This window comes from Dermacentor silvarum, chromosome 11 (assembly GCF_013339745.2).
Source record: "Dermacentor silvarum isolate Dsil-2018 chromosome 11, BIME_Dsil_1.4, whole genome shotgun sequence".
NCBI classification, from domain to species: domain Eukaryota; kingdom Metazoa; phylum Arthropoda; class Arachnida; order Ixodida; family Ixodidae; genus Dermacentor; species Dermacentor silvarum.
The window spans coordinates 97,945,519-97,972,933 of record NC_051164.1 but is presented as its reverse complement, the minus strand read 5'-3'; the positions used below and the strand labels follow the sequence as shown (position 1 = coordinate 97,972,933).

General features: G+C 44.3%; 2 protein-coding genes across 3 annotated transcripts in view; both read left to right on the top strand.

The window, feature by feature from the left end:
* The window catches only part of LOC119433183 (uncharacterized), a 221,909-nt gene that overhangs the window by 99,893 nt on the left and 94,601 nt on the right, over nt 1–27,415 (top strand). The window lies entirely within an intron of this gene.
* LOC119432769 (DNA repair protein RAD51 homolog 3-like) lies at nt 10,820–12,436 on the top strand. Its single transcript, XM_037699926.2, has 2 exons — nt 10,820–10,880; nt 10,977–12,436. Exons 1-2 carry the CDS (start codon nt 10,820–10,822, stop codon nt 11,768–11,770), a joined length of 855 nt encoding a protein of 284 aa, XP_037555854.1. The 3' UTR covers nt 11,771–12,436.

Here is a 27,415-nt window from a genome sequence, read left to right as displayed (position 1 = left end):
GTGAGGCATACAAGCGAGGGGGCATTACATGACATTATGTGTGTGTTACAACTATGTCTATGTTTTTTTTTTTGTGTGTGTGTGTGAAACAATGCACTGCAAAGTTACTACAGCCTCATTTTCTCCGAGAGTCAAGTAGATGTATGTGTACTTTGCAAGCACACTTAGATTGAACATCGTTTTCTGCACAAGGGGATGTGGTGTGTAGGGTCTGCCTGCACAGATCATGCGAGGCCTTTTGCATGACTCTGCAAAGGTTGTTTGAATTCATTCCACAGCAAATGTTATTGTTGGATCTTAAAAGTATATGGTGAGTTATTCTTTAACTGCAGATGCTTGCAAAGGACGATGCTACAGCAATGAGGCAACCTTCAAGTGCACCAGCTTCATCCGCGGGAATATCACAGCATCAAGATGAGCCAGTAAGTTGATGCACAGCTGTATGCAGCCATAATGCATGTTTTCAGTTTGATCATGCCTTTTCATGACTGAGGTAGATGTCCCCCACCATTCCTGAAGTGAAGTATGCTTTTCTTATTATTCAGGCAGGTCTCTCTGAAGTGACAATAGCCATGGACATCTCCGAGGGCTTGTCAGATGTGCTAGCAGAGGGTGCTGCTGCAACTGCTAGCTCGTCCTTCGCTGATTCAGACATTGCTGATGAGCCTTCCGAAATCCAACATGTCCTGGTATGTTTGATTGTGGTAATGACCACAGGGCTTGCTTTTTTCATGCGTATGCCTTGGTTCATTCATGCTGTGCTCTGCTTTCAAAAATCTGGTGTTTCCCTGTAATATATATTTTGGATTTCACCTTTAAAGTAACTATTGCAGTTTAAAAAAATGCATGAGACTTTGTCACACAGTTTTTTGTAAGATGTTTTCGACCAATTTTCAGATATCTAATACTAGTAATGCTCTGAATGAATAGAAAGATAGAACTGATTAACCTATCATCAAACTGATTAACCTATCATCAGCTACATTACAGCCCTTTTTTGACACAGGTGACAAGCATACTGCACGAGTTGTGTGTTCAAATTTCGTTGTAAACACTGGCAAAAGCAAGTGCTAATGAATGAAAGCCATATGTGCTACATCATAACCTCGATTTAGTCGATCTAGGATAAGTACAAGATAAGGAAAATAAAAGAACCTGAAGCAAAGCAAGATGAAAAAATGGTTTTTGGCATAAGGAAAACGTTGGCATAAGGAAAACACTCCTGTGAATTATACTTCACCTCTCATTACACGCATAAGTAACACCCTTGCTAGACTCGAACATTTACTACTATAGTAAACTTAATAACATACAAACTGTGCTGGTAAGCTTGATCAACATCATTTTTTGGGACATCAGATAAGGAATACAGTACATAGCCACAGCCACTGATCTCCCTAACAATGTCCTGCTTGGTGGTCATTATTGTGCTTAATTTTTAAATCAATCCAATGGTCTCTCTATTAGTCCTGGGCTTTAGCTTCAACTGTGCATCTGGTATTTTGTTTGTACAGTCAGCAATGTCAAGCTATGTTGCAGTAAACAGTCTTCATCATTGCACTTGATGTATTTTGTCCAGTCTCCCAGTCCAAGGCCTACCAGCACGCTCGAGGGTGATGCTTCTGCTGTGCTGCCTATGCACAACCCAGCGACACCTCGAACAGCAAGGCATACTATGGTAAGGATAATACTCGACCACTGCAATTTTTACACACTTGTTTCCTTAGCTAACTTCAAGTGAAGTAGCATTTATTTTCATGGCATAATATATAAATATCACTGAATGAAGCATAACAAATGTCACTCAGTGAACTGCACGTGGACACTAACATTTATGATCATGGCAACCATGTAATTAAAAGCTGAAACATATTCATATTTGCCCACAGCAGTGTGAGTTTCCTCAGGGTTTGCAATTGGCGACGAATAATCTGCTTACAATTTCTCTTTTCCATTCAAATGACACAATGAACTAGAAGACCAACAGGTTTTTTTACAATTTCTATGATCTTTATTTGTTCGATCAGTCATGAGGAGCCGTGATACAGGCAGACAAAACTGGTCTTTTGTGTAGGAGAATGAGATCAGTATATTTTGCCTATTCAAACTAAAAGGTTGCTGTGAAGCATCCCACATTCAACTATGCTACATTGGCCTCTTCTGTGTTAGTTGTTTCGTACTTTTACCTTTCCTGCCTGGGCCTAGATGGGCCTGCAGTATTTTGCAAATAAATAAATAAACAAACAAACAAAATTAAGTAGCACTAGCAAGCTCGTGTGGATGGCAGTTTTATGCCCTCAAAGTTTTTAAGTTCACAAAAGTGTAAATGGAAACCGTCGTGAGCCAGGTAATGACCTAAAATTTAGCATTATATTCTTCACGGCTTGCATAAGAATGTATGCCACAACAATTAAGTACCTTGTTCTGGGTACATGATTTGTGTCACGTTGTTTGCTCATGGACCTGTTTTCTGTGCGTGCGATATTTTGCAGCCACAGCAAGCAGAAGACACACCTGAAAAGGCCTTTCTGAGGCACGAAGTGAGGCGTTACTCGCAACTGCAAACTGCGAGCAAGAAAAAGATCAAGACTCTGCAGCAATCCCGTCGCCGGCTTTTACATAAGGTTGCTCATCTTCAAGATGTAATTCAAGATTTGTCTGAGAATCGCATTCTAGGAAATGAGGATGTTGCCACGCTGCAGAGTCTTGGTGGGGCAAAAAAAGACTTGCTCATGCGTCAACTGACACGTAAGTCTGGTGCAGCAGTGTCACCCACTTATTCGCCAGAGCTCAGGGCATTTGCACTGACGTTGCATTTTTATTCACCTAGAGCATACCGATATGTACGAGCTACTTTTGACACATGCCTTCCGCATCCAAAGACTCTGTGCAAATGGTACCAATCCATTGATGGGGCTGCTGGGTTTTCAAAAGAGGCACTGACTGCATTGGCTATGAAGGTAGAGCAAAATTCACAAAACGGCCACTCCACATTATGCAATCTGGTTGTGGATGAGATGGCCATTCGGAGACATGTGGAGTGGGATGGAAAGAGGTTCCATGGATATGTTGACATGGGCATTGATGTCAATGATGACAGCTTTCCAGTTGCCAAAGATGCATTTGTTTTAATGCTTGTTGCAATCAATGGCAGATGGAAGCTGCCGATGGCTACTTTCTAGTGGATGGCCTTGGTGGTGAGCAGAGGCGCAATTTGGTGCTGCAAGCTGCTGGCTTCGCTCACGAAAAAGGTGCACACATTGTGAGTTTGACATGCGATGGCGCTGCAGCAAATTTGTCAATGCTGCGCAGCCTTGGCTGCAAGATGGACCTGACTGAGCTGGATGCTTCTTTTCCGCATCCAGTGACAAAAAAGCCTGTCTTTGCCATGTTGGATCCCTGTCACATGTTGAAGCTGCTGCGGAACACCCTGTGTGATAAAAAGGCTATTGTTGATACGAACAAACAGTTCATATTGTGGAAACACATTGATGAGCTGCATGAAATTCAGTACACAGAAGGCCTACATTTGGCAAACAAACTTAGACAGGCACATGTTAATTGGAAAAACCAGCCCATGAAAGTCTCATTGGCGGCTCAAACGTTTAGTCAATCGGTAGCAGATGCTCTTGGTGAATGCAGAGCTCGAAAAATCCCAAAATTTTCAAATTCCTTGCCAACAGAAAAGTTTATTAGACATGTCAACAATGCATTTGACATTTTAAATTCAAGGCATCCAAGGCAAGAAGGCTGGAAAAGGCCACTGTGTCCTGAAAATGTGACTCGTGTCACTGAGTATGTCGAAGAACTGAAGGCCTACTTTTGCTCACTTAGGGAATCTGCAGCTGGTAAACTAATGATAGAGACCAACCGAAAGACAGGCTTCATTGGCTTTGTGGTCTGCTTAGACAATGCCATTCGTCTATACAACCACTTGGTTACAGAAAATGGCCTATTGGCATATCTTCCGACCTCCAAGCTCAGCCAGGACCACCTTGAGCTATTTTTTGCTGCAATAAGATCATTTGGGCGCTGCAATGACAACCCAACAGCAAAGCAGTTTGCAGCAGCATTCAAGCGTCTGATAGTTCACAATGAGGTCAAGGACATTGATGGTGGAAATTGCTTGCCATTAGAACACATAGAAATTCTCTTTGTAAGCTCCTCTGAAAAACCATCCTCCATCGATGTAATTAACTTCACTGCCCCTCAGAGAAGCCCTGCAGCCAGTGAACCAGTCACGGAAGCAATTGTACAAGATCATGACTACTCTGCCGACCCAGGCAGGGTGTCTGAGCTTGGAGATGCAATTGTTGCGCACATAGCCGGGTTTGTAGTTCGCAGCTTACTGCTTCACCTCCAGTGCGATCAGTGTGCTTCTGCACTAAAGGTGTCAACTCCTCCATCCATGCCTGCATATTCCCTGATTCGTCGAAAAACGAGAGGTGGACTGATCTACGCTTCAATGATGTTCTGAACATTTGCAGACAATGTGAGAAAGAGCTGCGTAGGGCTCTGGTGTGCTCGCCACTACCATCCCAAAGGCTTGCAGCTAAAGTTGCAATGGCCACTATGACAACCTTTGTCGGCAAGGACTTCTTTAAAGTGTTAGATCAGCACATGCTCGAAAATCACCCGCTTGAATGCCACTCATCCCATCTTGTGAGGGCAATCATAGATAAGTACCTAGATGTGAGACTGCGCTACGTTGCCAAGATGACAACGGAACGTCTCCATCAGGAAAGAATTAGGCAAAAGCACACAAAGCTGACGCAGTTCAAGGGCCAATAAATCTAGAAGATCTTGTAAATTTTTGTACTATCATTGGCTAATTATTTACAACTACTCGAAATTTTTTACATCAAAGCGCATGGCCTACATGTTGTTTTAAGGGCTTCGCAGGCAAACACCACACAGTGGTTATCAATCATCTTGTATATATTGGAGGGCTAGGGGTAAATCGGACCACTTGAGCTGTTGCATTTGGCAGGTGAACAGTACACTGGACTTTTTTAATGTTGCCACAACAATGTGTGGCCGCTAAGGTGAGGATAGTGCCTGCAACCTTGTGCAGAGGAGCAGGATCCCTTTTGCTTGATTATATTCTTTTTGTTTAATCATCCACTGTGTAGGACCGACTGGTCTTGGTGATATCATAGGCAGGGCACTGCTTAGATCACTGAGAGCACAAAAAGGCATACTATTGAATTATAATGGTTGCATTATTGTGAACATGACAGCATAGTTCCACAAGCGCTGTGCCGCCATGGCAGTCAATTGACGTGGTGAACCAAGCTGGTGCCTTGTGTAGAGAAATACAAACCTCGCATTCATGTTGGTCATTTGCTTTGGCTGCACACTGACAAAGCATAGTTAGGGTGCCTGAACCTTTCTAACCTGTCATTGGCAAGTAGCACTCTGGGAAGAATACACCTGACTCATCATGCAATAAGTTAAAATTCCAAGGCAATACATGGGCTCTAAGAGATGCCATAGCGGCGGGATCTGGATTAATTTTGACTGCCTGGAGGTTCCTCGGCATGTATCTAAACTCAAGTACACAACCGCATTTGCATTCTGCACTCACAGAAATGCAACTACATCTGGGAATCAGACCCGCAACTTTGCACTCATGAAGCACTATTGCCACTGAGCCACCATGACTTGTATTATTTAGCTGCTGTGACCCGCAGTACAGGAAAAACTGCTACACAAGTTTCCTCAGGGTTAAATTATGTTCGTGATGGCTCACACAATTCCTTTATCTATCAACTTCGGCAGTCCCACCAGGTTTTGTGTTAAGGAGGAGGAATAAACTTTTCTTGTAGAACCAGCACTTTATGATGACCGGCCCTAAGCCTCCCATGAGGGGACGTCGAGGGCTTGCCTCGCCGCCGCCTCACAGGCGTGCTGGGTCGCCCAGATTTGGTCGTCGAGGGCGGAGCTCCGCAGAGCCTCACGCAGCCTCGATGAGAGGGTCGCGGTGTTAATATGTGTGTACTGTGCTGGGCACTCCCACAGCATATGCGGAAGCATAGCCGGGTGAGTGCCACAGCACCGGCAGTTGGGGGTACTGTAAACTTCAGGGAATATAAGGTGGAGGCGGGCGGGTGAAGGGTACGTATTTGTTTGTAGTAGACGCAGGGCGGGCTCTGGATTAATTTTGACTGCCTGGAGGTTCCTCGGCATGTATCTTAACTCCAGTACAGAACCGCATTTGCATTCTGCGCTCACAGGAATGCAACTACATCTGGGAATCAGACCCGCACCTTTGCACTCGTTCACGAGTGCAAACCACGAACCTTCCCCCCACCTCACCCCAAGTTCTGTGTTAAGGCATTTGTTTTTTTAGTGACTTTGTAAAGCGCATATATTGTTCAAGAGCGTTGTATGCAGACATCAAACTTTTTTTAGGGGAGAAATATGATGCCTTATTGTAAATTGCGCAAGTACATGCTTGTTGTTTTGCTGAATGCTGTAGCTTGAATCACCTGCATGCGAATTCTGCTTAAACAATTGTTCTGTTCAGCACCAAGCTAAACAGTATGGACAATGACGGTAGGTTAGCTGGCCTACCTTTCACTAGAGCAAACTGTGCGATGACATGGGCATGCTATGAATGCTCTCAATGCATTAGGCATGAGCTAAGTATACTCTTGAGGATGACAATGTATTTTTCAAAGTTTGATCCTGTATGCCTTTTACCTGACCTTTGTGGAAATTTGCCTCCGTCACCTGGAATACCGTTGGTTTTACTACTTCCAAAATAATTGAATGTGCTCACTTTGTTTACTTGCTTTACAGTAGCCTTTTATGAGGCCAGATTCACTGCAACCACGAACATTTGGTGTATACCACTCAATGGGTGTTTTAAATACCGTGAAATATTCATTCATTTGAGGTTCACAATGTAATAGAGCCGTCGCCTCTTAATTTTGTGGTGTGTTGACTCAGCTTCGACGGTGCTGATTTTTTTGTAGATATGTGATAAAACATAAGATTTGTTGTACATTTTACTTGCAGCAAAATGCATTGTATTTCAATGTTGACGTACTTAGTTTGTGGGTCTGACCTCGCATCAATTTTTTCATCTTTGACTTTGTGGACTACCACTCTTATTTTTTTTTTTTATTTCTGAATATGTATTGCCTATTTTTCTGACATGCACCATCACCAAACCCTTTAAATATTTGTGAGTACATCGCAGATATAAATATTGTACAATTATAACCCTGTAGCGAAGATGTTGCATACAAGGCATTTGTCAGCTAAACTGCAGCAGTGACATTCAAGGAAAGCTGATCCCATTGAAGAGTTTTATTAAAGGTACCAATACTATGTGTGATATAGTTTACTTTGTATAACATTATTGTATACAAATGTCCTGTTGCATACAAGTATGCTGACTTATACTGATACCATTGAGCAGTGGCACAATAAGTTTTCCTACTTGCTGTTCATTATCTTTTGTGCATACTCTGCAATGTACTTCATTTGTATTATGAATGTGAAATACATTATATATTATATTATAAATTTGTGTGAAATCTTCTGGCTTCTATAGGTGCAATAAACATTGAATAAAGAATGAAACAATTACTGTTGTCATAAAAATGTGCTTTCCAGAGTACAAGCACACCAGCAACACAATGAATCCACAAGTGCAAATGCATGAATGCTGCCATTTCTCTCTTGCCGCTATATGTATTCAGTTTTCATGCCATTTCACACTAGCAGAGAGAAGGGTCCTCCTGGCAGTGTTTGACTCTCGGACATAATTCTGCTGTGAAGCTATACTCACATTCGAAAACAGCTGAATAAACTCTAGATAATGCACAAATTCCGTCCATTTGCTTTACTACATAACGATAGTGGATCCCCGAGGCGCGTCGATCAACAGCGTCGTCGCACCATACAATCGTAGAAAATAGTGCACGCAAATATGAATAAACGGCGACGACTTCGGCGTTTAGAATGCAGGCTAATGCTATTTATTTTTCTCAAAACAAAAGACGCACAGCAGAGCTAGGTTTCTTGTTGCATTTTCGCTTAGTGGAGTAAGCGAAAATCCGCCAAAAAGCGTCCTTCAAAACATCTCGTTTCTTCCTAGGTGCAAGACAGCGGGACAAAAATTAGCACGATAATACGCACCGCAGTTTAAGGTGCACAACAGCTGATTTGACGAAACTTGAGTACGAGGGAAAAATAGACGACACTCGGGCGTGTGGACGGGTTTCGATCCGCGAGCGCTGGCAACTCCACTAACCGCGGTGGTAAGCGCAAGTGACGTCTTGAAAATTTTCTGTCTTCATGAGTCAGGCGCCCCAGTCTTGCTCCACGTTTCAAGGCATCGCATTTGAAGCGAAGAACGACGCGCGCAGTAGCAGAAAACCACCACCCGCATACGGGCCTCCAAGCCTGTGACGGCAGGCGCCACTAAAAGTTACCACGTACCAAACAATCACGAATGTTCCGGCAACCTTGTGGGCCTTTTCCGCCCCATAAGGCACCGCGCACGGGGCCCCTGAGAGAGGGAGGGGTGGCTTCAGAGGAGGTTGGCTTGCCGAGGCTAGCGGAATCACGTGACGCTCCCTCCTAGTATTTTTACCTCCATGACCACTACCCACAACGAAAGCCTCCGAGATGCGATCCTGTATGAGAACAGCAGAAGTTGGTCGAGAGTACAAAGCTTGGACCATATACGCTGAAAACCCACGCTAAAGCCGGCCTCCTTCAAAACCCGAAAATGGTACTTATGGCTAATGATATCGAAAGCCTTCTCCTGATCAAAGGAGCTGTATCTGTCGGCATCTCGGCGAATGTATTCGTTGATATGTACGAAGGTTATATGTGCGCCAAATGAAAGTACCAGCGAACGGCCGTACATATGGTGCGAGTAAGCGCACCTCTGTTCCGCTTAACAAAGACATAAATTGCTGCATAAAACCCGCCCGAACAAATGATATCGGCTCACAGGTGTCTCTCCAGCACACCAAACTGTTAGTGGAATAGCGAATTATCTTTAACGGATTCTTTGATTTACGTTATCTTCTTCGATTTAGCCATTCGGTGTGTGCCACTGGTCGTGTGCCCGTCTTTGGCCAATCCTCTAGAATGGGTGTCACTGTGGCACAAGAGGTGCAGAATCGTTAAAACGTTTTCGATACGCGTCCTACTTATCTCTACATGCACATATCACCACTCTCCACTCGACAAGCGCATATCATGCATACACCGCACTCTTTGGCCAGAATTGGCCCTTGAGCCATGAAAATCAGTCAATCAATCAATCAATCTTCGTTCATCTTCGTGACATCGCTCCGTAGGTGTCTCACACTGTACATCCACCTGATTTGGGGTTTGCACTTCGGCATTACTTGTGAACGATACAGTGCATGAACATAAAAGTCGTGACCTGTACGTGGTGGATAAACATACACATTGCGTAAGATTGCGCGTTGCATAGGGTGAAAGTAAACAAAATTGTAAGCATCGCCGTTATAGTTGCAAACGCATTTAAATTATTACGCTTCATGCAGATTCAAACAAGTGGGCGCATCTGCACATACACATATTTAGGTGACCCATTTGACGCCAGAATTTAATACACTGTTAATGGTGTCACCGATATATACGCGACTACTATACGGCACTGCTTCGCTGAGGACACGCCCTGATTTCCAGGTATTGCATGTCCTGTCGTGTAAAAGAAAGAAAAAAGAAGACAAAAGATTGATTGATATGAAAAACGACTGTTTAATGCCTGTGGGAGAACTACTTTAAAAAGGGGGCAATGGTTTCTCCGTGCTCGTTTAAACAAATCCCGTTATTCGTAAAATTATGCAAATCCAACGCACATGTTGCAATCTATGCGACCAGAAGCATTAGCGAAGAGATTAAATAGCATTTCAGTAAGTTCTGTGGATCACTCTCGCTGTGCACCTAGCCGACAGTTTATGAAAAATACTGGTTGGTGAGGTTCACACACACACACACACACACACACACACACACACACACACACACACACACACACACACACACACACACACATATATATATATATATATATATATATATATATATATATATATATATATATATAGCTATTCGGACCGCGCTAAGTTCTAGATAATATAGCAAAAATGGTGCAATTACAACGCTAGTATACACGATTTACGCACACATATGGTGGCTACATGTTACTGTGGCCTCAAATGGCTGATGCCCACGAGGGTGATTGCGGCTGCACTGGAGATAAATAAGCGCGTGGAGGTTCCAACAAGAAACTTTATGAGAAAAAAGTACACATGCATTCACCTCTATGTCTTCTTTCCACAGTCTTCGGTCGTAAGTGATGGAGTTATTAAACTTTAACATAGCTTCACTGGTCTCCCCGGAAAAGCGCCCACCCCACAGCTTATTCTGAAAAAAAAAAAAAAGAAATAAGACGAGCAGTAAGATTAAAATGCGTGTGCAAATGTTTAAAAAAAAAATGCTTATTGTGTGGAAAGACTCCTACGAGGCAAAAGATGGACTTACACTCTCCATTACCGCTAACCGTTGGGCCTTCGCACCTCTGTTTACTGTTAGCTCCAGGGTGCGGTGGATGATAAACGATATAGGCGTTCAAGAGCAGCGGTATCTACTAATCTCCAACCGAGCAAAAAACAGGAAGAGAGCAGAAACGAAACTGAAACAAAACCTAACCGTTACTTTCCAGTCAAGCCAAGCCTCTAAACAAGTAAACTATTGAGCCAGTATAATGGAGCCGGGAAACTGAAAGTCCGCATTCTGAAGTTTGTCTTCGTTTTCCCCCATGGTTTTCCCCCTTCGCGATGTCAAAGCGGGATTTTTGCTCTCTGATCTTGCCGCAGCGAGTACGTAAGCGTCTTCAGGAGGCCAGCATCGAAAATGACGACGACCTAATGGCAGCCGGCCCGTCTTTCACTGCTGAGGCGGCATTGGTTCTTGAGCGACGGCGGGAGACTCCCGTCTTCACGTTAACACCGCTTCAGATTGTCTCAAGCGAAGTGAAAACTTGCACCGTATAGCGACGTGGGTTCCCAGCATCGACGCTTTGCTTGATGGAGGCATTCCTCGGCGCAAGGTAATCGAAGTGACCGGCGCCGCCGGCACCGGGAAGACCCAGTTTTGCATGCAGGTAACGGCGTCCAACGAACTGTCGAAGAAGTCGACCGTATACGTAGATTCTAAGGGAGGTTTCACGATAGCGCGGTATAGAGAAATCTTGGCGGGAACCTCGAGAAAGCAGGATTGCACCTCTGTTCCGTGTGGCGGAGCCGGCCTGCGCTACATGTTGTGCGATTCGTGGCAACAACTGGTATCCACCGTATGGCTCTTGCCCGACGAACTCAGAAACTGCGAAGTGAAGGAGGAGGAGGAAATAACGTTGGTTGTTTTAGACGGCTTTGACTTTCACCTGAGGAATCAGCTTCAGGACCCCCGCGAGAGGAAGAAGGTGCTCAGCGGACTGACGCAGAAGCTCGTCGAAATCGCGAACTGTGGTGCAGCCGTACTAGTTACGAATCACTTGTCTATGAAGCCCAGCTACAGCGACCCGTCGTCCCTTGTGATTGCTCCAGCTTTGGGACAGGGGTTTGGGCACGAGTGTGCCTACAGGGCAACATTCGTGGAAGAGGATGGTCTCTGCAAGGCTATTTTTTACAAAGCACCAACGTTCGGACGTACCACGGTGTTGTTTAGAATACAGCGGGAGGGAATTGTTGAAGAGACTGACGGCTTTTAAATACCGTGGTCATGCGCTGATATATGAGCGTCGTGGGTACATACAAGTCTTACATGTGATATACTCTGCTATTTTAAAGTTTAACTATGCTATCATACACACTATTACTTCATTTTAACATTTGCCTTCTGTGATAAGTTTATCTTGTAAATGGTCGCGGATGAATTTTTCTTGTGTGTGGTTTCTCTGGAACGATTTGGGAGTTTCTAATTTACATTGCAGTGGAAAATTGCATTAGGATGTACCTTGCACAGAACTATTGCAGCATGTCTTGTGCACTACCTTCCACAAATTGTTTGATCCTGTCTTATTTGTTGTGTTGTATTCGTTTGACAAACACATGCTGATCGCACTTTTCGATCTCCTTTGCTGTGCTGAAATAACAAGTTCAAGAAGCAGCATATTTGAGTGAAATTCCATGTCAACTGATAGAAACTTTGAAATCCCTTGTCCTGTAAACGTTTGTGGGTGACGGCTGTACTGTTGGCATCAAACGAAATGCGAACAGCAAAGTGCAAGCCCAAAGCATTACTGAAGCTGCAGTGCACGCCTTCGGCCATTCATTTCCAGAAACAGATGCACACATCTGGTTTGCCCACAGAGTGCTTGCCCTGCTGCGATAGTTTTGCTTCTGTTTCCCTTTGTTTTCGTTTTTTCGCTTTTTAATCAAAGAAACCAGAAGCAACCTTTTGCAGTAGTGCGACAATCCGGATGTGCGCACCTGTCTCGGGTAACAAATAACCGTTGGCCTACACTGTACCTTCAGTTATGCTTTGGCCATGAGCATTGCTGTTTCTGCTTCATTTGACACTGGTAGTACATGATCACAGAAATGTATGCTTCATAATCTTTTGTCCAAGACTGTGTTCACATATTTTATTCCTCGAATCAATACCTGCCCTCAAAGTCTTCAGTTTCAGTCCACTGACATCACAAAGGAAAGAATGGTGAGTGAAGCTGTGCCTAATTCCTAATCAGGAGTTCCAAGCATTGCTCATTTATTGATAGAATCACTGGATTTGGAACATAAACTCAGCAGCAGAGAACTGTTTGGAGGGCAATAAGATGTTCTAATTTTACAAGTGCAAACCAGTTTACATTCTTAAATATTCACAACCTTTTTTGATAAACATTATATTTTTTACGACTTTTAACGGAGTGATGACTGGCACGTATCCTGCTATAACATTAAATCAATTTCCACGTCATGTTTACATTGACTACGTGGCTTGTTGTAGAGTTTACAGATTTTCACTTACCTTTCCACGAGCATATTCTCTATTTCACTCTGCTTAGTACTAGCATGAATCATCACTGAAACCTCACTGGTCCATTACTGGTAGTATCACTGTTAGAACATGCTATGGTGGCCCAGTCACTATGGCATTGTGCTGAGGTAGCGTGTTCCATTCCCGGCTGCAGCAGCTGCATTCCGATGGGGGGTCGAATACAAAGAGCGCTCGTGCGCATTTGTGAACCAGCGGTGGTTGAAATTAGCCTGAAGCCCCCTATCCCACTAGCTTGTACATTGCTTTGTGACGTTAAACCGGAATACTTGGTTTGATCACCTTATGGTCATGATGACCACCAATAAGGACAATAAATATGTTGGTACCTTTGTTAAAAATTCTGTGTCACCTCTGTGTCATGCGCTAAACAGCTTCGCTGGTCATCCACCTTCACAGAGTGAAATGGCTCGTGATTTTTTGATGTGGTGGACACAATGTATTGCCGCAAACCAAGTATACAGTTAAGAAGTTAATGTCTCCAACCAACAAAAGGTGGCATTTGTTAAGACCTTGCATTTTGGAGCCAACTCTGCTCCTTCCTCGGAGGTTAAATGACAAATGACGGCAGGGTGAAACTTTTTAACGGTACTTTATAATAGGGGGAGTGGAAGGAGAGTATCGCTTGGGATAAGGGGGGGGGGGGGGTAAACTTGCTTTCTAGTATGCTTGATTGACAGGGGAATGTGGGGGGAGGAGAGGCACGTGGACAAGGGTGAAAATGTTAGCACTAAAGATGAGAACCTGCTATTATTAGGCCACAGTGGCTTTTTCTTCCCTTTTCGCTGAAAATTGATTTGACTTAGCCTAACCAGACAGATAATTCTGTCTGAATTTTTTGCTTCCGTGTACTACTGTTGCACGAGAATTCAGTGACGGCATGAACACTGCCAACTTCGATGCTCTTGCATGCGACTCTGAATGCAAAGGCAACTCTGAATGCTTTTAAAGGGGCACTTAAGGGAAACACTAAATGAGTCTGGACTAATCAAGTACTCTTTCAAAGCTCTGCTTTCATTAATATCAGTGATAGGTTGGTTATTAAAAAAAGAGTCAAGCTAAACTTTCCATTTGGCGATTTCGCATGGAAACAGCAACACCAGTATGTCAGTGTTACGTCTTAGATTTTAGAGTACTTTTTATTAATTGGGCCATTATGGCTCAACAGAAGTTCCTGAAACTTTCAAAGTTCATTCTTTGACTTTATTAGAATACACTGAAGAAAGGTGCTAACTTGGGCCGGTCGGTACATTTCTGAAAAATAAAACAAGTAACATTGTAAGAATGGGACATGCTGATTGAGCGCTGAGCTGAGTACAATGCAGTCCATCTTTAAAGATTAAGAATTAACTAGGCCCCAGCAGATGCGGTCAAAATTAATGACAACGGCGAGCTGGTGCAGGAACTTCAAGGCAGCGGTGCCATGCATCTGCATGTCGTCCTTGAGTACTTTCAGGCTTGCCAAGCCTCTTCTCACGGTATTACTGAATTTCTTGGTATTGTTGAAAGTATTACTGATTTACTAATGCAGCTTAAAGCATTTTTCTCCTCAGTGTCCTTTTAATGTTGTACCAATGTTTGAGGTGCCCTACTGGGATAGATCTGCCTATACCTCTCTATCAACTAAAACTATCACCAAGATCACCTATCACCAAGATCACCTTTTCACTCTACCAAAGACATAACATTTGGGATTTCATCGAGAACAAAGCAAAGTCATGCAACTCTACTGCACAGACTGAGACTTGGGGTGGTGTTTACTCATCATTAGCTTCATATGATAGGTTGGGAAAATGGCCCCAACTGTTGGGCATGTAAGAACCCAAAGGTAATCATGCCATGTTGTTTGGGACTGCCCGGGCTTCATCATAGTGTGCAGCACATAATGGAAACTTTTTTTTTTTTTTTGAACGGCAGGCTTCTTTCAAAGAAGATTCTGGGAGTGTGGAATGACACTCATAACATACTGTGAGCATGAAAACCGCTATTCACATATTTAACAGAGAGCCTCACCTCCAGGTTTTGTGTGCTATGCACATTACATGTGTACACTGTAATTCACTGTACATACATCATTGTCATCCGCACCCCCTTTCTTTCCCTTTTCCCTACATAAGGTAGCAGGCCAATGACAAAGCTTCCGCCTGATCTCTTGCTTTTATTGCACTAAAAAAATATTTCTCTCTGTTCTCTATCAACTGAAGTAAAATTTTTAAATTTGGCAGATCCCATGGTTATGTAGAAACTGGCTTGAGTGAAGCTTTCTTTGATGTTTTCACAAATGCTATGGAAACAGATCAAACAGCAGAAATGTCTGTATAAAATGATGTAAATTAATGTAAATTTGCACAAATGTAACACTGTGGTCCCATTTTGTTCGCCTCACTTTCACCATACTCCTTCAGTTCTCTGTTCCCAAGTTCGTCAGCTTTCTCTTGCATACGTCTTCACTTCTCTGTAGCTCAACACCCCTTGCTCAGTGCATGCTCTGGTCTTGTTTTGTTTACTTCACTTTTTTCTTCACACTCAGCTGCTTCTGTTTCAAACTCTTTCTTCACTTCTCTGTAGTCAACTTCATCAATTTTCTCTTGCAGACTTCTTCACAACTTGCCTCTTCTTCTGCTTGTCTATTCGGGCACATACTCGACAGCCTAAGTTGCCTTCCAAGCGAGACAACACCCACAAAGAGGGAGGAAGAGGCAAAGAAAACATCGCTCTAACAATTTTTTTTTTTTTTTTTTTTTTTTTGTGGAGAGCACTTGGGTGTCATTTTGAATTAATATGGGCTTATGAAAAACTTCTTGCAATGTGCATTCATCAGGCTACATAGGTATACTGCAGGACAATCACCTCCCAGCGATCTCTAGCTATCTGTAAAGGTGTGATGAAGGATGATAACACAGGAGAGGATGCACAAGAGCAGTGTCGGCGAGTTGAGTATTGGGCTGATCATCCAAAAAGGCACAAGTGCTAACTCGGGCTGATCTCATGTCTGCTTTCCGTCAGATAAACTCTCTCTCCAGTTAACCCTGTCCTGCATCAGTCGATACTATCCTAGGCCTGCAAGTTTCATTTCATCACTCCATCTATTTTGCAGGCTCCAACAGTGATTTCCTTGTCTTGGCATCCATTACTGTTTCTATAATAAATAATGACTTCTTATCCGCTTTATGCATTTCATGACCACTAATACATTATTATGCATTCATGGATGCTTAAGAGAAAATTCAGTAGAGCTATTTTAGTAAATTACACTTTTACAATGCCAATAAAGCCACTTATCATTAGAAAAGGTTGATAAGCCGGAAAATGTTTGAAGACAAGATGGGCAGTGACACTGCCTTAAATTCCAGCACCAGCTTGCTGTACTGTCGTGGATTACCACTACATTCGTTCAAGCCTGGTTAATATTTTATTGGTAAAGATGGCCTACATTGGTTTCTACAGGAGCCAAAAGCTGAAGTTAATAAATTTCTAGAGCTTTTTACTGTGGTACAATGAACCAAGCATGAAAAAATACTTCAAATCTGTGATGTCACCCTGATGAACCGACACGGTGGTTTCGGCGCAAAATTGAGAAAATATAGAAGTTGGCTTTTATTTTTTCTTCTAGTAATAAACCTCTTACTGCGAAATTGCAAAAATAGTTTTGAATGATTATTTATGTAGCACGTACTGAGCAACAGAAAGCTGTGTCGGTAGTTTTTCATGTTGCTCTACAACTTTCTCATTGACACTTTGATAATTAGGACAGTACTTATCGATTTAGATAATTAATTACAATTAGCTAATTATATCTCAGTAACGAAAAGATAACTGGCAGCTACTCCACTGCACTGGAAACAATACGCCCTAGGTTTGCTGCGTGATAGCTGGGACGCCCTGTATAAAGGCGATATTGGTTACCGAACTCTGGCGCTCTCAACAAAATTAGGAACCAAAGAGGTAGAAGGTAGCTCCAGCGGCGTGTCCTTAATCTGTAGTTTGAAATTTGGACTGTCCGTAGCCAAACCCTCATCGATACTCTCTTTCCTTGCAAGTTTCTTTTTAGCGCGCGCCCTATGATATTGCACAAGAGAACATGCAGCGATGGAGGCATCAGACTTTTAAGCAAAGACAATTGATAAGCAGCCCGAGAGGTATAGGTTTCCTTGCCTATACGTGAAGCAGCAGGTTCTCAAAGATAGCAAGAAAGCTGCGGTCAACGTGAGCCCGCTGTTCCGCTGTATTTCTTTTTCGAGTCCGCGTGTATAGCTTTGTTTCTGATAGCGGTAGCTGATATTCGGAACGCAAACGAAACGGTCAAAGACCACGAACTCTGGCAGCGCTGGCGCGTATTACGGAGGCAGGAGGCGTTGCCTTGCGTGTTGAATGCCCGTATAAGGTCGCCGAGGAGGACAGTTTTTGGTGGCTTATCTGGGCGTTAGTGTTGCAGAAGACCTACCAGACGACGCTGGTCCCCTCACGCTGCCATCGAGGGTTCCAGAAAGACAAATATATACAAAGCGTGATCCAGTTGAAAAGATCGAGAGCTTTACATACAGCGCGCGAAATATTGAGCGTGTATTGAATGAAACCAATCGCGAGGAAAAGAGCGGCATAGAGCCAAACGTTTGGGGGGCGAACTGAAGACGCGGCCTAGAAATTCGCCCACGACGACATCTGGCCGTGATATACGTTACTGTGTATACACGTAGGCGTGTATTTCTTAGGCTCGGTTTTCCTGCGACGAGCCGCTTTCTGACTTGGCTTCTGGTTGACTTCTGGCTCACTCGCGTGGTTGTAAGCAGAGTTTTAAAATAAGACGTTCGGCCACAGGAGGTCACGTGGATGTAGTTTATGGCGTTTCGAGAATCGCGCTGAATGTATGGCGTCGTGCGGGCCCCCTCTGCTCCTCGCACGGGAACATAAATTCTTTTGTCGTCTGGCACGCCGATATGGTAGCGAGATTTAGACCGACTATTGTAGGTCACCACGGCTGATAAAACAGAACTGACTCGACGAAAAGAACGAAAGAGAAGTGGTGTAGAATATATGTATGCGAGTTTTCTTATATTATTAGGGTCACAATGGTAGGCCGCTCAAGTGCTCACTTTTGCGAATTTTGTTCGCATATGAGAGGTCTGTCCAGGGTGAAAAAAACAGCCATTTCGCAATTGATCCGCCGGTGCATTTCCGACATTATTTACAAGCGCTCTGACAATCGGTGTCGTCGGTCGTTGCCACATTTTCTGGACGCGTTTTTCGCAAACGGCTGACCGAGGTACCAGTGCTTGGCGCCAGATTGTTTTCGTCTGCTCGCTGTTGACATCGCAGACGGGGCCCGATCATATCAGTTCAGGCTCTGCGCCGATCATATCAGTTCGGAACGCATCGTTGACTTGTTTTGAGCATCTTCTTGTAGCGCATTTTTTTTTTTTTTGCTGATAAATCTGATCGCCTGTTCTCTCAATAATATTGCATCGTCTGACATCTTCCCTCCGCAACGTCATAGCAGTCCGAGCTGATTCAGACGACAAGCGTGACATCGGTTTTACGACACGAACGTTACAAAAATTCAATATGAAACGCTTCATTCGATCTACACGACGTGTACACGTGGACAGAACAAGGTACAAGATAGCCGTAAAGATTGCCCGTTAACTTTGACTTTGTGGTCAGCAGTATGAAAACGTAAAAGAATCTTCTGTCACGACATCCTATTTATTTCATTCGGATACGTTACATTTCTTTTGTGTAAGACTCATCACAGAACAACCAAAATGTTGCTTGTAAACCTACATAGGGCAGCAGTCATGGCTGAAAAGGTTTTGAAAAAGAAATTACAATAAAGGCACAGCTCTAGTGGCCAAGGAAAGTTTAAGTGGCAGCAGACGATGACAGCTTTCGACTCGCAAGGAACATCCTGCTCCCGAGAACCACGACAACAGTTGTAAAACAGACGAGGAAAACTTTTCGTCTGCTCGTTTCGACGAAGCGAGAAAGTGATAAGAACAACAAGACGAGCTAAGTGGCTGATGCATGACGAAACAGAAGGCACCCTTTACCGAAGCAGACGATTTGCGTATGCCGCCGTGGACTTTACGACCTCCTAAGAGCTGCGCGTTGTGCATGACAAATGTGCTTGACTCCGGTAATTTGTCCCAACACTAAAATGTGTAGGCTTCACTCTGCTTTGGGCATGCTTTAAGGTTGGCCAATGGTAGTCGACGTTCTCTGTAGCCTGTTTACTCAAGAGCTCGCTATTATAGCTCGGCTTAACCCGTCACTCGAGGTCGCGAAATGTCCGGTCGATGGGGCTTGAAATCTTCTCTCTTTCCTAACGGGAGAGGGGGTTCCCTTAGAGGTTTGCACCAGTGTAGTAAGGCTTATCAAAGACATGTTTACAAAAAGTTCGAGCAGACCAAGGGGCTTAGCAGTCGTAACCCTTGGGTGATCGAAAACACATTTTCGTTTGGTCTTGAACCTGCAGCTGTTTTTCACGTTACGTTCGAGGATTTACTTAAGGACACGCGTTTCCCAAGTGCTGAAAGTCGTCGTCTGCGAAGCAAGCAGAAGGCCATTATTCTTGCTGGTAACGGCGTCGTCACGACTTTTTAAAGATCTATTTTCCTCGGTGTCAGCAGCTGCCGACGAACAAATTGCGCCTCTACATTGTGCAAGTCAGAACTCTTTGCAAGAGCACAGTGGATCAGCACAGCGCTCTGCGTGCATTTCTTACTCCGGACTAAGTATACTGTCAGCTCTATACCTTATCATTACGAACAAAAAGAACTGGCACCTCCGTCACTTGTTTGAACATTTAGATCTCGCCTAGTTTTTCCCAACAAGGGCGATGCGACATGAAATTGACTGCTTTTTTTCCAGGTAACAGTTTGCCGTGCTGCGTTATATTCCATGGTATGGAAATATACTGACTGAAACAGCAATGCATTTTCCTCGAAGTTTCGAGTAACTGGTTAATCGAGACTTGTTCCACGCACAAAGTTTCCAACAAAAGTGTTTCCTTTTGAGTACTGGCCGACTTAAGTCCTGCGTCATTCCACCATGCTCCTTGAAGTCATCATCTAAAGAATTAGCGAGACTTTCTTGATTAATATTTGTATTTCCGATTATCTCAAAAGTTATCAGTTTGTCTCGAATCCATCATTTTTAATATTCTGAGAGAATATTTGCAGGTACATGCGGTGTTATGACGTACGTGTTTTAGATTACTCTATTTCATTAAAAATGACATTGATAAATAATATGGTGGCGAGAACATACCAGTTATCATTCGAAACAACACCATTTTTCGATAAGTTGTGGGGACAACAATTTCCGACTTAATCGTGTAACTTCGGACGAGGCTTATAGACTCTAATCGCGTGCTTTGTCTGTGTGTTTAGCGGGGCATCTGTTCCCACACTGAAAACCAGAGAGTTCAGGACTTAATGTACCAAATGGCACCAGGATACGGCGATGGATGGATGTAAGGAAAACCTTAGATAGATAGATAGATAGATAGATAGATAGATAGATAGATAGATAGATAGATAGATAGATAGATTAAACCACAACGGATTTGAACGTTTTTAATTTTTAGCCGGTGTTTGGTTTTTCTTTTCACCCTCTCTCTTAGCGCAGAAGACGGATCAAATGAGCGGCAAACTTACACAACCCCGCGGGTGTGTGTGTGTGTGTGTGTGTGTGTGTGTGTGTGTGTGTGTGTTTGCCACTCGTTTAATTCCGTTTTTTTGTGCTGTTTCTTAAAGACCCTACTGAGCCGTATCAACTATATAGCTATGATCCCACTGTCTTCATTGCCGAAGTGTCTGCCCATGACCTCATCGCGCTTTATATGGAGGAGCATGCGGCTCGCGATATAATTTGTCACTGACAAAACCGAATTATTGTTTATCGCCCGACGGCGTATAGATCCTTGGCCATATCGAGACTTATGACCCGATGGGCCCGACTTGACACCTTTGGTGCGCCGCCCTAATAGCACCGCCGCTCGTTGCACCGTGTCGAACCTGATTGGGAGCATTTACGCAACGTGCTACCAGCGGGGGCCATTTTTCGCCTGCCACCGGTCGTCTGGAACCGGCCAACTTTTGCAGACGACCCGTTACAGACGACGGTCTTTCTCTCCGCGAAGCCTCACGTGATCCGCCGCTGCGCACCAATTTATTATTACATGCCGTCGAGTTCAGCGGGCCACGCCGAATCCGGCACGGTAAAGCTCCCCCTTACAGATTGCCCCTCTCTTTTCAGGGACAAATTAGGCGGCCGTTATTTTGTCTTTGATATAGTTTCTTTTTCCTTCCTGTTCGTATACACCGTCGTCTTGTTCTTCTTCTGCTTCTTTTCCCCCTGGACTTGAGGTGCTGGACTCACGCGCGTCGTAGCAGACGAGCACGCGTGGTATATCACACGAACGCCAACAGACGGCAACGTCCTCGTGGTCGTGACGTAGGCGCGCGTGCGCGGCCTGATTGGCAGGCAGTTCGGTGTCGTCTGTCAAATCGTTTCCTCTTGTCGCCAACGCGAGGAGGCTTCGTCTGTCTTTTATTGCCGAAGTCGCCGTATAGTTTGCTTGCGGATCAGCGTGCGCCTGCCGCACGCGTCTGCTCCAGTTGATCGCTATCTCGCCTTTCTTTTCATTTTTTTCATCTTGCTCTTTGCTTTTATAACGAGCCTCTGGTTGCTCGAAGTTCCTCGTGAATACACATTTAATGCTTTCACCCTCGCCGTACACCTCTACCCTCTTTCCCGTCTTTCGGTTCTTTTTCTTTCGTTATTCTTCGGATCTCCATCTTTCTGAAACGCAACCCCAATCATCCCATTAGGCCTAGTTTTTTATTGTCTCGACAGACGTGCGGTTTCGAACACGCACGTCTGCGTCGCGCACGCAGACGAATCCAGAAAAGTCGTCTGCAACTTGTATTTTATTTTTCTCGTCTGGTATCCCGTTTTTCTTCTGCTTCCTCCGCACGGGCCTATTATTCGCTAATTCTTGTCGTCTGCTGTTTTTTTTTTTCCTCTGTCCCCCGGCAATCGGTTTTTGTATTCCATCTGTCGTCCGGACATAAAAAGTTAGCGAGGCAGTTTACGCATGAGTGCTCTACTTAAACACAGGCTGGCTGAAGGAGGATACGTGTTTTTTTTTTTTTTTTTTTTCGTTTATCGCCTATTGGGATTTTTCTTTCGTCGGTCTTTGTATTTTTCCCCTTTTCTCGCGGCTGATTGACTTTGTGGGAGGCCGTCGTTTCGTCGGAAGTCAATTTTTGGGGCTAGAAAGAAATGGTGACGTAAGAAGTTCCGTAACGATCTTCGTGATTCCGTTTATCTTGCTTAAGGCGATTCGTTCGGTCGTTTCGATCAACCGGTAAATGGTGGCGCGAAGGAGAGGAAGAAAATAAATAAATGAAATGAAGAGGAAAAAGGAGGAAATAAAGACAGAGATAAAGAGAACTAAAGAAAAACTACGTATAGGAGAAGAAATGAAAGAAAGAAGGAAAGAAACAATCAACTTTACCTCAGGCTTCGGATTCGTCCCAAAACGTTCGCCCCTGAGTGCTTTTCTGTTGTTCAACTGACCTCGTTAGAACGGATATGTATACCACCTTGTCGTTCGAAGTAGTATAGATCGGCTCAGGGATTGGGAGAAGCGAATCGCTGCCTTGCTTAGCGGTGAGAGGCAAATCTACATCGGGCGTCGCTTATGTGCTACCCGTACACCGACAGCGTTAACCAATCCGTTCACTTCGGTGACGTGCACGCATATTCGCTTCGAGGTCAGGAGCGCGCGCCTTGCGAGATCGAGGCCAATTCCTGTTCTCAAGAAAGCTCGAGGCGATCCAACGCGACCGGCCAAGTTCGCCGCCTGACATTGTGTGTTTGTTGTTTTCAGCGCGAATTTGAGCGCATGTCGGAACAAGAGAGCGTGCATGTCTTATTTAGTGCGGGATGCAAAATGTGATCGACGCAGATTGATTCAAAAGCGCTTGATTCAAGAGGGAACCAAGCGGCCTCGAGGACTTGTTTCAAACATTTCTTTTTGAAGCAGAAGATTTAAGTGATGTGTTTTGTTGCTCAGCCTGTCGGTGGAACAATAATAACGGGATGGATATGTGCACGAAGTCCATTGCAAGTTCAGGGATATGCGAGCGCACCGCTTGCTTCTGTGAATTCTTGGTTTCGCAGAGCCTGTTTATTTATGATGCCATGTCTGCGTGTCGGGATCTGTGAGTTTGTGTTCGTGATTCTGTATTATGTGAACTCTGATCCAATTTTGCATTGGACACGTACTCGTCTCTTGAGCTTGGGCGAATTCTTAATGTGTACTCGCAGGGCAACACATGATGTTCGTTCGTTATTGGAGTGTCGCACTTGAAGGACTATGTAAGGAAACATGGAACATAGAGTGCTTTAGCGGACACCATTCTATGCACGCGCGTGCGTGACGATACTGCTATCCGGACCTTCTGGGCGCGCTATCCTAAAAGGACGGTTATGTCTTGTCTGCATTCGGAGTTCACAAATTAACAGAAATAAGATAAAAATTTCTGTTCCCAAGTTGTGTTCCATTGAATCCTGGAAAGCTTTCCCTGGTGGCATGCCTACCATGATACTCCAGATATGTATGATGAAACATGAAATGACATGCACAGCGCACGACACACTGGTACAAAACACAGAGAAAACACGGGCCAAGTATACGTGTTGTTGCTCGAGGGATGACAATGTTCACTGCGGACGCTAGCGCTGTTCTTTCTAATGTAAATAGTCTGCAAGCGCAGATTAAGCGGGCCGTTGTCTAAGTATAACCCTAGGCCGGCATCAGCAAACTGCAAAGTTTAATTGAATTAGATAATTGTACAGCGGGAATAATGAGTGGAATGTTTTGGGGCTCTTTGTTTTCAACTATACAACGAAATGCTATCTAGCAGCAGGGATTTCTAAACGAATTTCCGTACCAGTAGCTTTGTGCACCTTGTCCAGCTTCGAAACCTTGGATTGATTGATTGATTGATCGATTGATTGCTTTATTTATTGAGTGGGGCTTCGGGTATCTTCTAACAGGCTTGGTGTTCTTGTTTCTGAATATGAATACAGTCGAACCCGAATATATCGAATCCGAAGGGGCTCACAAAATTTTCGATGTATAGGTAATCCGACATATAAAGTACACATCTTATGCAAAATTTTTCAACGGGATTTTGCAGCTGTTCGTTATACACAATAATTCGTTATATGTGGGTTCAATAAATCACAGTGCGTAATGGAAGCGAATCTCCGATCCCTTTCTCAGCCACGGAACACCGTGGCCGTGGAGCTACCTGGCCGGAAATTTGGCCCACCTGAGGTCTTCTTTAACGTGCACCTAAATCTAAATACACGGGTGTTTTCGCATTTCGCCCCAATCGAAAGCTGCCGCCGCGGCCGTGAATTTGCAGCCGGTGCGCTTGCAAGAGTATGTCTGGCGTTCCACTTGAAATGAATTTCCAGGATGGACATCAGTTGAGTATATTTCCCCCCAAAAACAAAGTGTGGAGACGAAATACTGCCATGAGCGTTCAGTTATTTTGTCCTTAAATGTATAAACGGCATTTTCGTTAAAAAGTAAGTGGAACAACAGTGCACTTTTACGGGCGAGTTTGATGGGCGCATATCTCCCCAACTGGCTGTCGTTCTGAATTTCATGCGAGTGGATACGCCTGACAAACTCACCGGCTACAATTCGTAAATTGCAATATGTGTCGTAAAGTAATTAACTGAGAAGTTAACTAGACAATTTTTGTTAGTCGAGCATGTGTTTCGATTTCTCGTGCTACTAATGTCCGCCTCATCGGATAACCCAGCTCAATGATAAGAATTATGCTACCTGCCACAGGCGTTTTCTAAAAATTCCGTAAAACTTGAACACCCTGCATATCAACAGCGTCCATCGCTCTTTGTGTTGTCTTTGCGCTTGAGTTCCTAATTCGTGATTCAAATTCTAACGTTTCTTCTCATTCTGCTGGCTTGTCTATCTCGGACCAAATCGGGAGGGAGCCCCGCAAGCTGTTCTTATCTCCCCATTCGTGCTTGTTATACTGAACTCGTGACATTATACCTGCTTCCTATCTTACAAGATTACCATGTTTCCCGCTTAGTCACGTGACAGTCTTCACCACCGTGTGGCGCCCTGAGTGTCCTTACCTTAGTTTCATTTTTATGTTTCTTGAAAGAAGAGAAATGCTGTTGCATTCGCTCCACAGTCATTGCCTCGTGTTTCGCTCTTAACCGGGATAATAATGAAATCTGACGTTATCTATCGGCGACGGCAGGAAAAGCCCGTGGTTTTCCGCGAGGTCGCCTCGAAACAAGGATGCTGTCGGCTCTACGTATACTTTTCAAAGAGAACGCGTCCCTCGGAAACGTTACTTCCTTCACCCCAGCAGCGCGGACCCGGCTCTGGAAACACACGGCAAACAACAACAACGCATCCCGACATCGCAGAAGCAACTACGCCGGCTCTCTGGAAAGAAAGCAAACAGCCCACCCTCCTACGCAGAGAGGTCCGAAACGTCGCTTCGGCAGTAGGATCACGCATCAAAACAACTTCGGTGTCCGGGTGCGAATGTGCAGGTCCCCTCGAAGTGACCAGAAAAAAAAAATAATAAAGCTCCGAGAATCACGACCACAAGCGTAGATTTAGCCCCCCTGTCTTCTACGACTACTAAGTCTTCTCTCCTTCCTAAGTTGAATAAAAAAAAAAAAAAAAAAAAAAAGCTCGACTGCTCCCGATCGAGAAATTGAAGCGGGAGGCCAGGCTCGATCTTTGCCGAGGCCAAAGTTGGGAGATCCGAAAAAGATGACTCTTTCGTTACTTCGCCGCCAAATCCTCGGCGCGTAAGGCACAGCTAACACGCGGGCACGCACAACACACACACACAAGCACGCAATCGTTTGGGGCCATCGACCCAATTCTATAGATGACGGCAGCTCACAAGCCCACCCGGCCACCAATACCACTAACCCCACACCGCCCTCAAAGAATAAAAAAAAAAAAAAAAGCAACAAAAACACACACGCACTTGAGCGGCCGTCGTTTCGTACTTCTCTCTCTCCCCCCCTCACCATCCCTTACAACCAACTGCGGCGGACGTGACAGGTTACCCGGCCTTTGATCCCTCCTGCACTCGCGCGCACAACGTGATCGCGGCAGAAACTGTATCAAGTTCAACTTTCGGGACAAGACTCGCTCCTAAAACGACGCGCCCCCCTCACTGAGTCGGCCGTATAGGCGCCATATACGTTCTTCTCTTCCTTCTGGTACTGTGCTCCAGGTTCCAGTTTCAAAAAGGCGTCGTCTGCTACTTCGTGTTTTGCGTGTGTGTGTGTGTGTGTGTGTGTGTGTGTGTATGCGCTTGTGATTCGTCTGGTTTCTGTCTTGAAACCTCCTTTCTTATTGTGCTTTCATAGAGACCCACACTCCTATCTCCACTGACACCACACTAATCTTTGACTTCAATCTGTCTGCCTCCTTTTCACCCCTTACCCCCTTTTTTGTTGTGTCCGTTTTTTTGTTGCAGAGTCAACAGCTTCTGTTAACGCCTCCGTCAAAATAAGCAGACGGATTTGGGAACAAACTGCACTTCTGTCCCCACTCCGTTCCTTCTGTTCGTGATTCAATTGGCACACCGTTGAAACTTTTTTTTTTTTTTCCGGTCTGGAAACCTCTGTTTTTTATTGTGCCTTCGTAGAGTCCTTCACTGCTATCTCACTGACACCAACCTAATCTGTGCCTTCAATCTGTCTCCTCCTCTTCTGACCTTTCTTTTTTATATTTATTTTCTATTTGGACCGGCATTGCTTGTGGTAATGCCTCCGTCAAAATAAGCAGACGGATTTGAGGAGATGCACTTCTGTTCTGAGCCAATTGGCTCCGCCACTGAAATATTTATATATGCAGTCCAATATGCCACATGCATGCTTTCGTCTTTTTCACGTACCATTCTTGGTTAACTTCTAATCGTTTAGTTTTATTACCGCTAAATTTGGGCAAGGATACCAGTACGACACGCCTGTAGAATTACTGGAATTCGTACACAAACTTTTATTACGGGCCTTGAATCTGATTCTGCATCGTCCTTTGAAGCTAATTTTGACGATGCACACAGCAGGACACCCACTGCAGATGTTTTTAATTACTCATTGTAGTAAAACGGTCGAATCGTACCTGTAGCCGTAAATCTAATCTAACCATTCCAACGAGTTCTTTGCAGCCTTCGATTGAGTTTTCCTTCAGTTAGCATCCGTTCTGCTACTCTAAAACACATGTTACGACTAATAAACGACTTAGCGGCTACGATTGGTAGACGAGTTAGTT